Here is a 20,111-nt window from a genome sequence, read left to right on the forward strand (position 1 = left end):
CAGTTGAAAAGTATAGAAATGGAGAAATAGCTGCCCGAATTAGCTGCCCCGAAGCTTCACCAAGATGGTCGCCAAGTGGAGGGACTTATACAGGCAGACTTTTTGGCAATACTGTATTTTACCTGATGAAGACCAAACCATACCAGCAGAAGGCTTTTTTTGTTTGTTTGTTTTGCTTTATGCCTGGCGGGTTGGTATAGCCTCACACCATAAGGCGTCAGACACACCACGGCCGAACGGAACGGAACGGAAGCGAGACGATTGAGGTCTTTCTGCTTAGTTTCGGCCGGTGTGTTCTACTCTGCCTTTCACACTGATAGCGTCAGCGTGCACGGCCAGTCCTGTTCAACCCCCCCACAGCCAAAGCTAGCGTGCTGCTTTGCCATTAATTTCAATGAGACACCTCCGGTCACCGACGTGAAAAATACTCTCGAGTTCTATTTTCCAAATGCAGCACGGAGCGGAGCCAGCTCCTGTGCTGCTGACGCCCGACTACCGCCGGTTGGTGTGTAAGGACAGATATGTTTCTAGGTGTTTTCACCAACGCCGGCAAAAATCGCTTCCGTCCCGCGACGCTTTACCACCCTACTGTGTAAACGGCCTAAGGGGATAATTACAGCTGGCCCATGAATCTGTCCTCTAATTACAATGCTCGGTCTAGTTTTCGATGGGATAGGCTAAGCACAGTGACTGTGCCTATGGTGTGAATCCAGACTATACATGTCATGTTGTACCTATTGTATTGTGCTGCAGTAGTGTACTGTATTATTAAATGCTGTATAATCTATTGTAATTATTAAATACTGTGATTTCAGTAAAAAAAAATAAAAATAACTGCAAACATAAAGCATTCATCGCTAATCTGAACCACAAACATTAGAAACTCTAGCCACATAAATTGCTCTGCATTTTTCTGGCCACATTCTTTCACACTTCATCACCCTCAGCAATGAAAGGCTGTTTTCTGTTTGGGTGATCTGGTGGTCGTTGACTTTCTAGTTACTGGTGCATTTGATCACCATTGATCCATGCTCCCAAGAGTTCAACGACACGTTTCGGATGCTTTGCTTTTGATCTCGTCACAAGTCAAAAAATCATCTGAGGGAAAAAAATATCTAAAAAAAAGATTTGATAGAAAATCTCTTTACCAATTCCAAGACATTGTATGAAGAAGATTGCAAAAAAGTATTTACTCACTCCATTTGTTTTGTTCCTCTCTCTTGCAGAGACAGGGAGCTACACCTGTGAGTATTGTGGGAAGCAGTACAAGTACTTCAACCCCTACCAGGAACACGTTGCCCTCCATACCCCCATAGGTAGGTGCTTCCCAGCACTGGGACTACCTGAGTGGTCAGTGTGAGATTATGGTCTGATCTGATTGGTGAGTGTGAGATAATAGTACACTTTGACTGGTTGGTGTGAAAATATGGGTATCTAATCGGTTGTGTGTAAATCTGCATAATCATCATATTCGTTAGGTGTCACTTTCAGTGCTTTTGACCATTGGTGGGATGTAATTGATTGACAACTAACCAATCAATGACGACAATCATGCAGCTGTTATGTAACTGATTGACGGAAATCGTTTTATTCTCTCACAGGCCATTCCTTTGACATGCATTCAAGTCGATCCCTACAGAAAAAGAATGTGACCAAATACACCTCAATCAAGCCTGACCGCGGGCTCTCAGGTATGACATTTGAATATTCCACTGTTGTCATAATACTAATCCATATGTAAAAATCCATATGTAAAAAAAATGTTGTGTAAATGAAGAATCTGCTAAATAAATAGGCATGGACACAAAATTAGAATAAAATGAGAAACTGCTATTTTTTTTCTTCATTTTTAGTTCAATCTTATTTCATGTGTCCCCCAAATTGACTCCATGAGTAAATTGCATTGCTTTTAGAATTAGACTGGGTGAGTTTATTCAAATTATTATTTTAGAAAGCATGACTGTTCTTTATCGCCTGTTGACTTTTCAGATGTTGCTACAGTGGTTGTGTTGTGCTGTACAAACTGTTCAGATGCTGCCTACAAAAACTCCCTGGACCAAAAATAGCTCTAGTCTTGCGTCAGTATGAATAGCTGTAAAATGCCATATCTCAACAGGGAACTTGAAATGACTATGGCGAAGCATTTAAAGCTGTTTGGGACCAGCATGATAATTGCGTATTAAAGTGCACTGTAGCTGACCTCTGTTATAGTCACTTTTCAAGGGAGACATTAATGTATGCCAGCCAATATATTAGCTACGGTGCATCAGTAGTTCTTAACCCAGATCCATGTACCTTTTACAATATTTCCATTGTTTCTACATTCTGCACTATTGACATATATGTATATATTTTTTTGATAGGACAGTTTTGAGATGGTGACAGGAAGTGGGTGGGAGAGAGAGATTTTTTGGGGGCGGGGGGGGGTTGCTTCGGGCCCGAATCAAACTGGGGTCCCCGGTGTAACAGTGCAGTGCCCTACCGTTTGAGCCACGGCAGGGCCTATATATTTTTTCTAATGGATTAAAGAAGTCTCCAATGAAGTGTCCCATGGCTCATTGGATGCATGTATGAAATCTGTGGAGTGAAATAGCTCCTGAAATGTTAGGAACCACAGGTCCATATGCATCTAGCAAAAGTAGAAGATAGTGGTCCCAGTCGTATTTTGTGATTACTATAACATCAGCTAGCTTGTCTTAAATTCTTGCAGTGTATTGCTCTTTTGGAAGTGACATCTTACTTAACGGTATTTGGTGAATCTCAAAAAAGATTCCTAATGAGTCGTGTAGTCATTATTATTATTATTTTTATTATGATTTTATATTTTTTCAAAGCACAGTGAGGCTACTGAAACACACACACACACACACACACACACACACACACACACACACACACACACACACACACACACACACACACACACACACACACACTGACCTTAAGGAGAAGCAATTTCTTTAATCCATACATGTACGTGTATATTTGGGTCGCTGCCACGCAGTGTTAATTTCGTCAACCATGACTATGACTGAAATATTTCGTCAATGCCCTTTTTTGATTTTTGTCATCTAGACTAAGACAAAGAGTAAATTGGGAAGGCAATGACTAAAATATGACTAAATATAAAATTGATTTTCGTCATTGTGAATAAGACTACGACTAAATTTTAAAAACTGACGAAATTAACACTGGTGTTAAATAAAATAGAGAAAAAGAGAACCAGTGTGTGAAGAAGTTTTATTCTGTACACAGTGTGATATATGTTAAAAAGAGAAGCAGTGTGCAGACAAGGTTTATTCTGCCCAGTGAATGATTTATGTTAAAAAGAGAAGCAGTGTGTGGAGAAGTTCTGTTATGTACAGTGTTGACTAAAATGACTAAAATTGACTAAGACTAAAATTGATTTTCGTCATTTAGACTAAGACTAAGACTAAATTGGGAAGGCAATGACTAAAATATGACTAAGACTAAAATTGATTTTCGTCATTGTGACTAAGACTACGACTAAATCAAAAAAAGCTGACAAAATTAACACTGCTGCCACGGACCATATACTAATTAACCTGGTCCACTCATAATGCAGAGGGAAGCCAACGTCTCATCACTGAAGATTCACTGAAATAATGAAAACATTCCATATCACTTTTAAAAAGGTGTGATACTTTTCATTATTATAGTTCAAGCTGTGTGAGTAAAATGTGCATGCATGCATTTTTCTCACTTTAAAAATATCAAGAAAAAAAAGAAGTCTAAAGAGTGTTCAGTCTGTTTGTACAGATGTGTATTTGTTTTTCAGCATTTAGCCTATCCATCCACAGTCCATCCATATTTAAGGAGCCATATTTTACAAACTAAACAAGATATCAAGTAGACATTTTGATTTGTGTTTAATAACACATGGAGGAATGTTTGGACCAAATAGCTCAGGAAAAATTGAGAACCATGATGTTGGGCCAGTTTCAATTGATATGAAATTTCCTTTGTATCTGAATAAGCAGTAGTTGGTGTGGTTGGGTGTCTAACTGGGAAAAAAAGATTATCCTTCTCACAAATTACCATTAAAAACAATGACGATAATAATAGCAAGCATGTATTTGAAATCTACAAGATTCAATCTTTGTAGTGGTGTAATTTACTGGATATGTTTGTGGGATGAAAACTTGTCAGATGTATGTTTGGAACACATTAAAATTTCCCTACCAAGGGTGACGTTACTCGGTGGATTGGTGCGGCATCCTATTATGCCAGGGACCTGAGGTCGGTTCTTGATCCTTCCCAGACTCTCTCCACACTCATTTCCTGTCTCTCCTGTGGTCCTGCCTGTTTAATGGAGGTGTAATAAGCCCAAAAATGTATGTATATTTCCATAGAAAAGAAAAAAGTGTCCAGTCTGAGTACTCCAGAGCACCAGTCCATATTTGCATTTTGGTGTTGTCCCATGCAGTGGTTGCTGAACGTGCCTTCGTGATGTCTACCTCCATTGCGTGGTTGAAGTGTTTTTTCTTTTTCTTTGATGTTGCTGGTATTTTATTGCGCATATTCACTGTGTTGAAGCAGCTTCTGACTACTTGGTATTTCATAGTGTATGCTATTGTAAATCCATGGTGAAAATGTTTATCGACTGAAACAGTAGGTACCACTACTGTATATATAGAGTAATTTATATGCAAATCCTTCCATCGACATGCTATTGCAATTCATGATGCATTCTGTGCTATGCTTATAGAAACTCACATTTTCGAAATGTGCTCTTCTTACACGCACCCTGCTCTTACTATGATTACTTGGATGTTGCAGTGGCGTGCTCACTTGCACTTACTTACACTTGTCATTGTGTTGCAGCAGTGTTGACAACTTTATTTTTGTACCGAAGAAAGCCCAGCTATACATTCCTTTTGCTTGTGCACTCCTCATAAATTGTGTTACTAATTAGTTAATCTATCGAGATTAAATGGGAGCAAGTTATGGCAGATGTTTCCTAAACCCAGGATGTCGGCCTCTGAATCTGTTTTTTTTTTTGTTGTTTGTTTTTTTTTTCAATTTAGCAATCACTGAAAAGTTCAGTGTTCAGTTTTTGTAGTAGTAGTAGTAGTTTATTTCCAAAATACAGTATATACTGTCATTCACAAATTTGAATGAAAAAAGTGAATGTGTACTAATATGTACTGCTCTAACAAGAGGTTTCAGCCAAAGATGTCCACGATTGGTAATTCGTGATTTATACATACCTATTCATGTATGAAAAGTGTATATTTCCAAGCCAGAGTAAACACTTGGATATTGGTGGCGGTACTGAAATATTCATGACTACTAAACTGCAAAACAAAACATACACACAGGCTCTTCAACTCTTTGGTCTTATTTTGGGGCCTTGCTCACAATTACAAGGCAGGGGAGAATGAAGCCCAGCTTTGCTCCGGGCCGTTGGCTGCTCTCCACCCCTTAAAAGGCAGAGCTCAAGTCTGCCTCCTAATGTCTGGAGCTATGTCATCGCTCCTTTTCCTAACATGGGAAACCTGTGAGAGTTGCAGGCAACTGAATTGGCAATCCCCAAGTTCTCAATTCTCACATATTTTGTGCGGGGAGGAAAAAATGAGCTTCAGCTTTGCCTCAACAAACAAAACGCATTCCATGTGAATGCAATATGCTGCAGTGTGGCTGAAGCACACGGCTGAAGTCTTAAATGTTGATACGACGGATCAGTAATACACAGCTATAATATCCCATAATAATATAGTTTTGATAATGCCTATTGAATAGTTATATAATTATAATAATGGATTAAATAATTATAATAATCACTAGCCATGTCCCTAATCAAAAGTGGTGTGTTGTTTTGTCGTTTGTGTCCTGTTTCTTATTTCTCTGTGCATTTTGTTTGCTAGCTATAATTTAAAGTTTTCTGCTTGAGAGAAAGTGGCACAGCAAGCGTTGAAGTAGGTCATGATGACTGACTGCTCTGGACGTGGCTCCTGTCTGGTTCACACATTTAGAACTCCATTCTGTAGTTCCAGATCTCGGTGTGTGCGTGCGTGCGTGCGCACGTGTGTATGTGCAGGGGGATTTCTTTTCTTCTTTTTTTCCCCCCACAGTCTCCTTAGCAATTTGTGTCCGCCCTGCCTCTGTTCTGTTCTGTTCTCTCAAATGTCATTCGACTGAGTGGTGGAACTCTACCTCTCTCCTCTGTCAAATGTTGCCCATGTGTCTGTGATTGGTGAGTGCAGGGATGCTTAACTCTGATTTCTCCATGTCCGTCTCCTACTCTCTCTCTGGCCTGACACGCCATGTGTCCAATCATCCGGTCTCATCTTGCGTCTGCCTCGATTTCACTCTGTTCCAGAAAGCGCCTTCGTTCTAAAATTGGAGGGAAAAATGCCCCCCTTGACAGCAGACGGCACCAACTCCCACAACTCCAGCGGTGAGTTTTCATTTACAGCACCCCCCTTGCTGATGCGTGATTCATGAGTTTGACCTTTTCTTTCTGACTTTCCCTTTCTTTAGGTCTTTTCTTTGCTTCCATTTGTTTCTTCACCCTATTTTCCTTGATCCATATCTACTTCCTTCAACCTTTTGTACTCTGTGCCCTTACTTTTTGTCTTTGGGCGGTTGACAAATAAGGGTGAAGACTTACATTTTTGTAATAATGGGTTAATGTTTATCTTTAATGAGTACTGTTTCTACTACACATATATGTACATGCAATTTACATTGTACCAAAGTGCATTGCTAGCAACTGTATTCCATACTGTTGATATGGCTATAACAGACTTAAATGCCAACTTGATTTTGTATCAGAATGTCTAACATGTCTGTTTGGTGAGTTTCACACAATATTAAAAAGCAGGTCATTTTTTAATAGCAAGCAAAGACTAAATGAGAACCTTGACACCTGACAGGTGCTGGCAGCCCCCTGATGACTGGCTCTTTTGCTACAGCGCAGAGTAAGTATTATTCCTCCCTCCTCAACACACACACACACACACACACACACACACACACACACACACACACACACACACACACACACACACACACACACACACACACACACACACACACACACACACACACACACACACACACACACATAGAAACCGCATCCATCCTTTCTGTCACCCATATTTATTTTATTTTATTGCTCATGCTTGCTGTTTCATAAAGCCACATTGATGATTTGTTTGCAACATTATCTCATTTCTGGCCATCAATCCCATGTTTGCAGCCTACCGTACTGTGTGGTGGCAGAGGAAAGGGTTAGGGTGGGTGTGCGTTTCCTTGTGCATGCATACGTCTGAGTGTATGCATGCTTTGTGTCAGAAAAGGTGTTTGAATACAGACAGCAGTCATTTTTTGCCAGTCATCACCTTTGTCCTCATTTGCATTGGACCGTAGCACCTGAGCGAGCAGCAAGAACCAGTGCTGTGTGCTTTGGGCCTGCTTTAGCTACTCCTGCAGGTCCATGCAACCCAATAGGCCACTATAAAGAAGGTGTGAATTTGGTAGTCATTCGTCTGGTTACAAAGCTTTCCTAAGAAGCCACCAAAGAACAGTGTGGGATGTTGAGGTAATGTGGTGGTCCTGTACTGTGTTTTCCTACCCCATAGTGCACCTAGAGGTTACACTAGCAGGTGTGGGATTTGGATCGGATAGGAGAAATATCCTGTAGTCAGTCACACTTGGAATAAGTATGTCGTGCACTGTGCAAGCATGTGACGGATAGGCAAACCTAAGCCCCTTGTGACACTTGGGGCAAGCCGAGGCCACCTCTGTCCCGTTCTGCTGCTGCCACTTCTGCTGTGAGTGAGTGAGTGAGTGAGTGAGTGAGCGAGCGTGTGAGTGTGTGAGTGTGTCCTGGTGTTGCTGTGTTCTGAGTGCGTCCGTGGCCCTTGTGTTCTTGTCGTAGAACCGTACACATGCGGGGCCTGTGGAATCCAGTTCCAGTTCTACAACAACCTCATGGAACACATGCAGTCGCACGCAGGTGAGTTCACTGTAGAAAAAAAACCCTTACTTTTTATATAGCATTAAAAGACACGCACACACACACACACAAACACACACACACACATACGTACACACAGACCTCATTCACAGACATGTCTTATGCACAGTGCCCAACATCTGATTATCTGAGCATGTGTGCTGCTGTTACACCTGCTGGCTTGAGAAAAGCACAGCTTGAAATGGAGAACACACACACACGCGCGCACACACACACACACACACACACACACACACACACACACACACACACACACACACACACACACACACACACACACACACACACACACACACACACACACAGCTTGAAATGGAGAACACACACACACACACACACACATAGTCACACACACACACTCACACGCACATGCACACGCACACACACACACGCGCACACGCACACACACACACACACACAACCCATTGAGATTATTCAATTCTGGAATCGTGACATGAGCTGCTAATGTGACTGCTTCAACTAGCCGTTAGCGTTCTCTCCACCTCAGTCACGCTAGTATTCACTCTGCCCATCACTAATGTTGTGTGTCTTTTATCCCTGCTGCCAATATCCTTTCTTTGCACCTTTTGAGTTAAACCGGCTGCTTCTTTGCCACTCTATTATTTGCCTTTTGGGACACATGTGTTCATTAATGAAACATTTTATCCATCGAACACGTTGTGCTTTTGTGTGCGCTTTGTGTCCATACATACTTGTTTGTGTCTGAGAGAGTGAGTGTACAGTAATGACTTGAGTTTTTTCATGTGCTGCTAGTATGTGACAAGTGAAGAGCACAAAGTGACTTGTTTTCTGGTTTGTTGTGTGTGTGTGTGTGTGTGTGTGTGTGTGTGTGTGTGTGTGTGTGTGTGTGTGTGTGTGTGTGTGTGTGTGTGTGTGTGTGTGTGTGTGTGTGTGTGTGTGTGTGTGTGCGCGCTGTACAGCGGACATTGAGAACAACTCTAAAGTGGAGTCCCCCAAGGCCTGCTCAGCTCCAGTGGCCCAGGAGCAGCTGTGGAAGTCTCCCCAGCCTCAGACCACACAGCCCCAGGCCACACAGAGGAACCACACTGCCTATCGTAGGTCTACATGTACACACACACACACACACACACACACACACACACACACACACACACACACACACACACACACACACACACACACACACCCTGCACAGAGGAACCACACTGCCTATCGTAGGTCTTCACGCACACACACACGCGCGCGCGCGCACACACACACACACACACACACACACACACACACACACACACACACACACACACACACACACACACACACACACACACACACACACACACACACACACACACCCTGCACAGAGGAACCACACTGCCTATCGTAGGTCCACACACACACACACGATGAACATGATGAAAATGTTGACAATGACAATTACCGTGTGAATTTCAAAAACCATTTCCACACTCAAAACATTCAGATTAAAGGTGAATAATTCTGAGTGGTTGGGTTTCCCATGTGTCTCTTGTAAAGCATACTCTGCTACTATTAAGTTGTTCAAGAGTTGAACCATTTAATTTCTACAATTAAACAAACCCATTTGTATTTTAGTTTGAGTAGGGCTAGCGTTGCTTTTTGAACATATTCCACAAAAAATACGTTTTAATATTAAAACTTTTTTTTTACTGCAAACCATGATAATTCTCTCACAATAACTGTAAAATTAAATTGGCATACCATGACACCCCTAGTAATGCTCTCACACTCTCACACTCATCGTGTCAGACATTTTCTTTTGCATAAAGTCGGCTCCACACCAAGGTGTCGCGGAACGGAAGCGAGACGATTGAGGTCTTTCTGCTTAGTTTCGGCTGGTTTGTTCTACTCGGCCTTTCGCACAGACAGCGTCGGTGTGCGCAGCCAGTCCAGTGTAAAATCTCGCATTGCGACTAAGCTGCTCATTGAAACTGTGCTGTTCATTGCCAAATTTTTCGATTTTTTTCTGTTAACTGTGTGCTGCACTGCTATTTTGGTCAGGGCTTGTAAATGAGGGCTGGTTAAGTAAAGGTAAAAGAAAATGCACCCACACACAGAATACTGTGCACCGTCCTTATGGTGTATCAACACAGACCTCCATGTTGCATCATGCTGTTTTCTTTCCAACTATTTTGATGTTTTTTTTGTCTCATCTCTCTGTCTCTCTCTCTCTCTCTCTCTCTCTCTCTCTCTGTCGTTGTCTCTTTCTCTGTTTCCATTATTTTTCTTTCTTTATCTTTCTCTGCCTTCTTCCTCTCACTGTCCGTCTGTCCACACCTCCCCATTCACTCCATCTCTGCCTCTAACACCCTCCCTATCTGTCTCTCTTAACCTCTTTTCTTCTCCCCTCTTGCTGTGTCTATCACTCCCCCCTCACCTCTCTCCTCCCCTCGATCTCTTTCGGTCTGTCTCTGTTCTCTCTCTCTCTCTCTCTCTCTCTCTCTCTCTCTCTCTCTCTCTCTCTCTCTCTCTCTCTCTCTCTCTCTCTCTCTCTGTATCTTTTATTTGTAGTACAAAATATGTGCAGAGATGCCTCAATAAGTGTCAACTGGTGGGACAAGCCAAAATGGCTATATACAGTAGGTTAGCAAAAGGAACACACTAGTGGTGATATTGTGTTGCTGCTCTTGTGCGATCTTGTATTTTTATTGATATGAAGCTATATATTTATTTCTATTTTTTGTAGTTTTATTGTCACTTTATGGCACATTCTGTATTCCAAGTGTATGTAACAAAGGTGTTTTGGCATTTAAATGCACCCCCCTCTCTCCCTCTCTCTCCCTCTCCCCCCCCTCTCTCTCCCTCTCCCCCCCCCCCCCCCCCTCTCTCTCCTTCCCCCTTCCCTCTCTCCCTCCTCCAGCAGAGAACAGACTGCTGCCTGAGAAGGAGCGTGTGCAGGTGTCGGAGCGTCTGCTGCGCTTGACGTGCGCGGACCTAAGTCTACTGAGCGCGCTCAACAGCAAGGACTTCCTGAAGCTGGCCCAGACGCTGGTGGACACGGGCTCGCGCCACGGAGCCTACAACCTGCGCGAGGCGCTGGGCACCGACCTCAGCCTGCTGGCACTGCGCCAGCTGCCACGCATGTACAACCAGGTCAAGGTCAGTATTCGTTAGGTCCCTGAAAGGGGATTTAGTCAAGGTGGTAGGTGTTTGCTAGCCTGGCGACACCATCCTATGTACTCCACCCAAAGATTTTGGCTCTGCACATCGTCTGGCAAAAGCCTCGAGCTCGGTTCTCTCAGTGTTTAGCCAATCAGCAAACAGTTAAGAGTGGTGACGCAGAACTCACCTGCGAGGTCCGTTTCTGATTGGTTAAGGTAACTGCAGTCACACTTTTGTTTTGTTATTTGTAAGCTTTTTCGACGCTGTATCGTAACAGTCATGCTAATAAAGCACAGTATGGGTTTTAATTTGAATTCGGAACTCCAATGAGTTTAAATGGCAGAGTAAGATCAGACAATCTCCCACCCTCCATGGAGACGGATTTCTCTTGGCTTTTGCCAGACTGTTTGACGGAATCAACAGTTGCTTTCGCCCAGGCTAGGTGTTTGTTGTTAGGCTGGAGGGCCTTCACTGGAAAGGGCTGAGCGAACCCAGTGTAGGGGTCAGCATAAAGGGGTTAAAGGGGTATGCCAATATTTTGGGGCTTAATATAGTTAAAATCATTGGCTGGGGTTTATAAAGGTGGTTAAGTGTCTTATTTTTTCTGTTAAAGCGTTGTCTTGCTTTAAGACAAGTTAAAAGAGGGAATATGTAGCTAAGCTAGTGAAAGTCAATGGATCACTGTAGCATGCTACACGGATGCATTGACTTTCACTGGCTTAGCGACATGCTCCCTCTTTTAACTTGTCTTAAAGCAAGACAACGGCTTACATGAAAAATAAGACACTTTACCACCTTTATAAACCCCAGCCAACGATTTTAACTGTATTAAGCCCCAAAATATTGGCATACCCCTTTTACATTAGTCTAGGGTCAATGACAAAATGTTGTCCCAGGGTCAACATGTCACTGTTGTCCCAGGTTTATTATTAAGTTAATGCTTTTCCAGGGTCAATTAGAAAATGTGTTTCCTGGGTCAACATAATAACCGTACGCCAGGGCAAATGACAAAATGTTCTTCCAGGGTCAACATGTTAATTGTGCTCCAGGTTCAATTCATCTTTCAGTTCTACATACTGTATGCAAAGTGTACATTTTGCACATAGCAACAATAAAAGCCATTCTATTTCGTTCTTTTCTATTTTATCATTTTCTATTCTGTTCTACTCTCCTCTACGTATTATAAATTGTACTTTGTACTACAATTGATACATTTTTCAACATCTGATGTGACGAGATGTATTCTACATACACGTCACTTGGCGGGAGGTTGTCCACTGATTGTACTCTATTGTATTCTACTCTACTTTATTGTACTATTCTTCTCTACTCTATTTTATTCTATTCCAGGTTAAGGTGACGTGCGCACTGGGTTCCAGCTCGTCCCAGGGCATTGCGGTGACGTGCCACTCCCAGTCCGCGGGGCCTGACGCCTGCTACGTGCTAACGGCGTACCAGGTGGAGTCTGGCCGGCCACGACGCTACGTACTGGGCGTGAAGGAGGCCGGCCTGAGGGAAGGCCCCGAACAGGTACAGCAGTAGTGGTATAAAAAAAACAAAAAATGAGGAAAAAAACTGCAATGGTCTGGCATGCTCTGACAAAGATACAAATCGTAACGCATAGGCATGTAGCCAGTTTTTTTATTAACTTATTTTTTATTAGCACCTGTTTTTACTAAACATTGACGTGTGACCGTGACCCAGTGACCCAGCTTTTCCCCTCTCTCTTTTTTTAGGTACAGCAGTGGGTCCAGAACGTGTTATCCGAGTTCGTCATGTCGGAGATCCGCACCGTCTACGTGAGCGAGGGCAAGGTGTGGCCCGCCACGCAGGGTGTGTGCGGGGGACGCGGAGGCGGCATGGGCGGAGGGGTGAACCTGCGGTGCGCAGGCTGCTCGCTGGGGGCCGTGGTGCAGGCGGTGCTGGGCAGGAGAAGCCTGCAGGCGCGGGGGCTCCACGAGCTGGGCGAGCTGCTCTCCACGTGTCGCGACATCGCCAGCACCACCAACTTCCAGGGGGTGACGACGGGAAGTGGAGGACTCGGAGGGGAGGTGGGGAAACCTGCGCTGTCGGACGACTCCTCTTCCTCCTCCTCCTCCTCCTCATCCAACGCCAGTGCTCCCACGCCTCCGTGTTGGGACGCCACGGCCGAGGCACTGCTGAAGGTGTGTGTGTGTGTGTGTGTGCACGCGGGCATCTGTGGTACCTTCTTGGCAGCCTCACAGAGCTGCTGTGTGAATGCGAGAATATGTGTATGTGTGTTTGAAAGCACCTTGAGTCATCTGTATGTATGTGATGTTGTGCTATAAAAATACATTTAAAGGTACACTGTGCAGGAAATGGTCAAAAAAGGTACTGCAACTATGCTGCTCATTGAAACTAGGCTGCCTATTGCCAAATTCGATCTTTACATGAACGTTTACTAAGTAATAAACAAATGTTTCCTGGTCAGGTCCAAGTACAGTCATTTTCAGCTAAAAATGGCTATTTTTGGAAATTCTAAATGGCGGACCATGGAGAAGATCCCCCTTTTCATGTATGAAATGTGCAATTTTTCCTTTATCATGAAAAAGGTAACATTAGTGAATGGGCAGCATGAATTCTGGAAACAAACAACTAAAAATCCCACACAGTGTCCCTTTAAAACAATGAATTGATTGATGAATTGATTGATTGACTGATTGATTGATTGATTGATTGATTGATTGATTGATGGATGTGTGGATTGGTTGATTTGAAGGTGCACGAGAACTTCGAGGCGATCTGCGAGTCGTTTGGCCGCTCCAAGAGCACGGCGCCCTTACTGCAGGGCCTCAACAAGCACCTGCTGGGCACGCTGGCGTGTCTGCTGGCCCCCCTGCGGCAGGCGGCGCTGGAACTGGGCAGCGAGCGGCGGCCCACCCTGCAGCAGGTGCTGCCCGTCTACCTGCGGCTGGAGAAGCTCTTCACCGCCAAGGCCGGCGAGGCGGGCGCCGGCAGCAAGCTCTGCCACTACATCCTGGAGGCGCTCAAGGAGCACTTCAAGGTGGAGCGAGCGCACCAGGTAAGAGGCAATGACAGGAGTAGAACACAATACCAGTTCAGAGATTTTGAGTAGGGTTAGAGTAGAACAGGGTTTCCCAAACTGTGGTGCATGCACCCCTGGGGGTGCGTGGCCTGCCACAAGGGAGTGCGTGAGCTGAGTTGCAGCAATGGCAGACATGTGTGTTTTTACACATCATTAATGAATTTTAAGTAGTTTTTAATTGTATGCTGAATTTTATGCTGGAAGAAACATCAAATCCATTGGAAATGAGGATTCCTCAAATGACTCTGCATAACATGCAATGATTTGTGCAGTGAAGCCATACTTGAGTGGCCATAGCCCATAAGTACACCAAAACATCCGTTTAGGGGGTGCGCAAACCACATTGAAATATACAAGGGGGTGCGCAAGGTAGAATAACCAGTTCTAAAAAAAATGTGGTCCACTGTACCTCCGGGAGGCGCTCAAGGAGCACTTCATGGTGGACCGAGCACACCAGGTGAGAGATGATGGCTAGAATAGTCACCAATGAAATACATTTCAATAGAAGTTTTGGGCCATGGAAATAAAGTTCAGTGTGCCAGCAGCAAGCAAGGAGCACTTCATTCTGGAGGGAGGAGAAGATCCCCCTTTTCATGCATGAAAAGTGCAATTTTTCCCAGTCATAATTAATGCTTAGAATTTGATGGTGGTGGTAAGTATTCATGAAAAAGGTAACATTACACAGTGCACCTTTAAGACAGATGTACAGATAAATACAGCAGCCAAGTAAACAAAACCAGACAGACATGTCACAAAAGACAACATGTCTGCTAAGAGCTGAATATTTAGATGACTTTGTACGTATACCAAAAGTAACAAAAACGAGGACGCACACTAGACTCTAGAAGAGTAGAAAAATGTACATTGTAAGCCAGGGGATAAAACTGGAGCAACTGACGTTTTGGACCTAGTCCATTTTCAATGGTCATTTCTCAAAACCTAGTGCACACACTTTCAAGTGTATCAGCATAATTAGTCATGCCCAGTGATTGGATACTCTTGAAAGAACTACTCTACTGAGTATCCAATCACTGGGTGTGACTAATAAAGAGTATCCAATCACTGGGCGTGACTAATTAGGCTGAATACACTTGGAAGTGCGCACACTAGGTTTTGAGAAATGCCCACTGTCTCCAGTACACTAACTTTAAATGTGCTACATAGATACAGTGCCCTCCATAATTATTGGCACCCCTGGTTGAGATGTGTTTTTTAGCTTCCAATTTTTTTTTTTTTTTTCTAAATAATATGGGACCTTAATGGAAAAAAAGAGAAAAATCCAACCTTCAGTACAAGTGCATTTATTCAGTGGGGAAAAAATCCCACATAAAGAAATAATTATTTGACATCAAATAATGTGTGTCACAATTATTAGCACCCCTGGTGTTAATATTTTGTACAACCCCCTTTTGCCAACAAAACAGCACCTAATCTTCTCCTATAATGTTTCACAAGATGGGAAAAGACAGAAAGAGGGATCTTCAGCCATTCCTCTTTGCAGAATCTCTCTAAATCATCCAGAGACCTGGGTCCTCTCCTCTGTACTCTCCTCTTCAGCTCACCCCACAGGTTCTCAATGGGGTTGAGGTCAGGGGACTGAGATGGCCATGGGAGGAGCTTGATTTTGTGTCTGGTGAACCATTTCTGTGTAGATTTGGCCATATTTTTAGGGTCATTGTCTTGCTGAAAGACCCAGTGACGACCCAGCTTCAGCTTTCGGGCAGAGGGCAACAGATTTTGATTTAAAATGTCCTGGTATTTCAAAGCATTCATGATGCCATGCACCCTAACAAGGTTCCCAGGGCCTTTGGAAGCGAAACAGCCCCACAGCATCACTGACCCACCCCCATACTTCACAGTGGGTATGAGGTGCTTTTCAGCATGCGCATCTTTCGTGGTACGCCAGACCCACTTAGAGTGTTTGTTGCCAAAAAGCTCAATCTTTGTCTCATCTGACTAAAGCACACGGTCCCAGTTGAAGCCCCAATACCGCTTGGCGAACTCCAGACGCTTGCGTTTATGATTGTGAGTGAGGAAAGGTTTTCTCCGTGCATGCCTCCCAAACAGCTTGTTGGCGTGTAGACAGCGCCTGATGGTTGATTTGGAGACTTTGTGACCCCAGGATGCTACCATTTGTTGTAATTCTGTAACAGTGAGCTTTGGAGATCTTTTGATTTCTCTTACCATCCTCCTCACTGTGCGTGGTGGCAAAATAAACTTGGGTCCTCGTCCAGGCTTGTTTACCACTGTTCCAGTTGTTTTGAACTTCTTAATTATTCCTCTCACAGTGGATATGGGCAGCTGCAGTTGAGTGGCAATCTTCTTGTAGCCTCTGCCTGACCTGTGAAGGTCGACGCACATCTGCCTCACTTGTATGCTGTGTTCCTTTGTCTTTCCCATGTTTAAGAGTGGATAAGAGAAATGGCCTCGGTGTCACGTCATATTTATACCCCAGGGAAACAGGAAGTGATGAATTACTAATTAAATGTTCCTACATACTCTGGTAAACTTTGTAAACTACTGTAGAAATGACAGAAATGCTTCAATTATATTTATTTCCTGGGAATTGTTAAGGGTGCCAATAATTGTGGAACAGGTGATTTAATGAAAAATAATTATTTTTTAGTCAGGGATTTTTTTATTTTCTTACAATTCATTTGAGTTGAAGGCTACATTTTCCTACAATTTTCAGTGTGACAGTATTCTTCTGCAATAAACACTGAATTTATTTTAAGGCTTTTAACACATCTCAACCAGGGGTGCCAATAATTATGGAGGGCACTGTACCTAATACCTTGCCTCACCTTTGCGTTGTTAGGTGGCCATGGTGCTGGACCCCCAGCTGAAGCTGCGGCCGGCGCTGGCCTACCAGCATGACGAAATCATGAGTCGCGTGTGCGAAATGGCCTCCGGCATGAAGGAGTGCAGCGGAGGCCGAGGTGGTGGTGGTGGTGGTGGTGGTGGTGGAGGAGGAGGAGGAGGTGGTGTCGCAGCAGGAGGAGGAGGAGGAGGCACACTGGGAGGAGGATCCATCGGCATGGAGGACAGGGACTGCGACGGCTCCCCCATGCCCAAGCGCAGCTGCATGGGAGCGGACGGAGTAATGGGTGGCTCTGGGCCCGGCTCCATTGGTATGCTTGGAGGTCCTGAGGCGGCCGAGGAGGCTCTGGCTCGTAAGGAGCTGTTCCAGTACCTGGCGGAACCGCTGTTCCACGCCACGCCGGACCTGTTTCAGTACTGGACCCAGGCGCTGGACAAGTACCCGCGGTTGGCCCGGCTGGCGCTGTGGCTGCTGGTGGTGCCGGCGGTTGGCGTCAGGGCGGAGTGTGTTAGCATGTGCCAACAGAGCCTAGCGCTCAAGAGGAAGAAACAGGTTACTGCTGAGGAGATGAATAAACTGGTGTTCCTCAAGGCTAACACGGCATGAGAGTGATGAACACGCACACGCACACGCGCACACACACACACACGCACACGCACACGCACGCACGCAAGAAGCAGGTGACTGCTAAGGATGTGAATAACTTGGTGTTTAAACACTACTGTAGGTGAATAAACTGGTGTTTGGTGAGTAAACACACACACACACAGACACACAGCAAATTACAAATACATGCAGGCACACACGCAACAATCTTTCTACATTTACTGTTTTCAGGCCGACCAGAACGATGCTGGTGCCAAGCATTTTTCGCTTCGTATTGCGAACCAACTCTCCAGTTCTGCGAACGCTACGATCTGCTGCGTGAACACGAGGTTCGGGAACGTGCACCGACATGGTTCGCAGTCGGCCTGAATGCGCCAGTTGTCTGTGCTGTACCTCTCACTCTAGCTCTGGCTAGCTTGTTCTCGATCTAGCTCTCTCTTCTTTATTTCATTTTTCTAGTAGTTACTAGTGCTCCCTCTTTTCTTTCTCTTACCCTCTCTCTTGCTGTCAAGTTTTCACACACTTGGTAGCACTTACTCTTTCTCTCTTATTCCCCTTTCTTTTGCTCTCTATCAACATTCTTTTGACATTCTCCCGCTCTCGCTCTCTCTCGCTCGCTCTCTCTCTCTCTCTCTCTCTCTCTCTCTCTCTCTCTCTCTCTCTCTCTCTCTCTCTCTCTCTCTCTCTGTCTTTCCCCCCCTATGATTACCTCATTCTCTTGCATTATGACTGTTCTATAGTGCCACTCTGGGTAGTCCAGCCAGTAGGCACAGCAGGGGTGCCAGACCTGATAGCCACACGCCTCTCTGTGGTACTGACTGTGGGTCTGTCTGGCTGTCATGCAGACTTTGGGGGCCTTTGTCAATTACTCACTGTCACACACGCAGTACATGGACAGTCATTTTTTTAACAGAAGGAACTTTTCTGTTTGCTTATAAGTCGTTTAGGCAACAACATCGACTAGTTCAGTTGGAATCAAATGTTTGTTTGGGCGAATTTATTTATATGAACAGATACAACGTTATTTTTTTCCTTCATTTTACTTTTTTACTTACCCCATTTCTGGATTTTTTTTTTTAAATCTTTTTCTTAAAACAATGTTCACCACCTCTAACAGTCATCAGCCAGCATGTCCTCCAGTCTACACAGAAGCACTGACTGCACTGAGCTGGAATCGGGGCTGGCCATTGGCTGTGGAGCCCCCCCTGGCCCCCTTGCTCAAGGGCCCCCCGCCTCTTACTGTACTATCAGGAGGATCCCCAACCGACAGTATACCTCACAGCTGTTCGCATGTCTCTCTCTCTCTCTCTCTCTGTCACAGACTACACACCTACACACACACCGTCACGTCAGTGATGATCGTGACTACTCTCACTCTCGCTACTATCGCTCACACCATTTCGCTCTCGTGAGGTTTTAATATTACTGTGTAAATACAACTATGGCCCTGGTGGAAGTTTTGCTCTTTTCTGTTGAAAACTGGCAAGACTGGACCAGAACAACTGAAACCCAAGAAGAGGAAGCAAAAGGATATTATTGGGGACGAGATCAGGAACTCTTCAGTAAAGTAAATGTTGCATGGTATTTATTTACATAAATATATCTATATCTGTACGTATGTAGACTATGGATTGTATTTCTTTCTACAGTACCGTTGCCCTCACAAGAGACATGCAACAGGCTTTATAATCCAGTGGCTGAAGAACACTGAAGCGGAAAAGTGACAACGTTGGTCTGAAATGGCTCAGTAGCTCTTTCAGTCGTCGTCTTTAATTGTTTGGTTTGTTTGTTTGTTTTATTTTCTGGTTTGCGACGATATATGCCGATGTCTGGACACAACTGCCATCGAATGCATTCTGATCTTGCGAGGGAATTCCAATGGCACTGAATTGTGAAGCGCTCTATCCTGTCAAGTCACCATGGGGCCGTTCCAATATGCGACCTTCCGCTCTCCACTTGTGCTTGTGGCCTCGTACCAGGAAGTAATACGCCGTGATGACATCACGGACAACAGCATTATGTAAGGGTTAACGTTCGGCGAGAAGGTCGCTACCGTGGAATAGCAGCACGACAGAGAGAATCTTTAGACCCCGACGCGGAGCGGAGGGGTCTTGTTCTCTCTGAAGTGCTGCTATTCCACAAAGCGACCGACTCGCCGAAAGTTAAACCGCTTATTATATGGATATACTTAAATGATTCACACATGCGGGGACATTTCTTTAGACCTATTTAATGTTAAGATTGTTGCTGCGCAAAACAAAACAGTGCCGTTGTGGAACACCGCTAGGCAACAGCTAGATAGTCAGGACAACAGGTGTTGTCTATCACAGCAGCTGATTAGAGTGACAAAAGACCGGACCCCCTGCGGAGTGATATGAAACATTCGCTTTAGCCACTGACTTGTATACAAGCCAGTGGCTTTAGCAGTGAACGTCTTGTTGCCATTGACAGCGGTAGCCAGGACAACGGGTGTCTATCACAGCAGCTGATTA

At 44.4% G+C, this 20,111-nt stretch overlaps 1 protein-coding gene across 6 annotated transcripts in view; it reads left to right on the plus strand.

Moving 5' to 3' along the window:
- The window catches only part of znf618 (zinc finger protein 618), a 40,874-nt gene extending 21,241 nt beyond the window's left edge, over window positions 1–19,633 (plus strand). For 4 of the 6 annotated variants that reach the window (XM_063210507.1, XM_063210511.1, XM_063210509.1 and 1 more), the window contains 11 exons: window positions 1,227–1,316; window positions 1,602–1,691; window positions 6,344–6,421; window positions 6,900–6,944; window positions 7,907–7,984; window positions 8,947–9,081; window positions 10,884–11,122; window positions 12,476–12,655; window positions 12,862–13,290; window positions 13,866–14,168; window positions 17,011–19,633. In XM_063210507.1, the coding sequence (XP_063066577.1) occupies window positions 1,227–1,316; window positions 1,602–1,691; window positions 6,344–6,421; window positions 6,900–6,944; window positions 7,907–7,984; window positions 8,947–9,081; window positions 10,884–11,122; window positions 12,476–12,655; window positions 12,862–13,290; window positions 13,866–14,168; window positions 17,011–17,619 (2,276 nt within the window). In that variant the 3' untranslated portion in view covers window positions 17,620–19,633. The remainder of the gene's footprint in view (window positions 1–1,226; window positions 1,317–1,601; window positions 1,692–6,343; window positions 6,422–6,899; window positions 6,945–7,906; window positions 7,985–8,946; window positions 9,082–10,883; window positions 11,123–12,475; window positions 12,656–12,861; window positions 13,291–13,865; window positions 14,169–17,010) is intronic. The other 2 variants (XM_063210508.1, XM_063210510.1) reach the window with 2 other exon arrangements.
- Window positions 19,634–20,111: the final 478 nt, after the last annotated feature.

The sequence above is a fragment of the Engraulis encrasicolus genome, chromosome 11 (genome assembly GCF_034702125.1).
Source record: "Engraulis encrasicolus isolate BLACKSEA-1 chromosome 11, IST_EnEncr_1.0, whole genome shotgun sequence".
In the NCBI taxonomy this organism is placed as follows: Eukaryota; Metazoa; Chordata; class Actinopteri; order Clupeiformes; family Engraulidae; genus Engraulis; species Engraulis encrasicolus.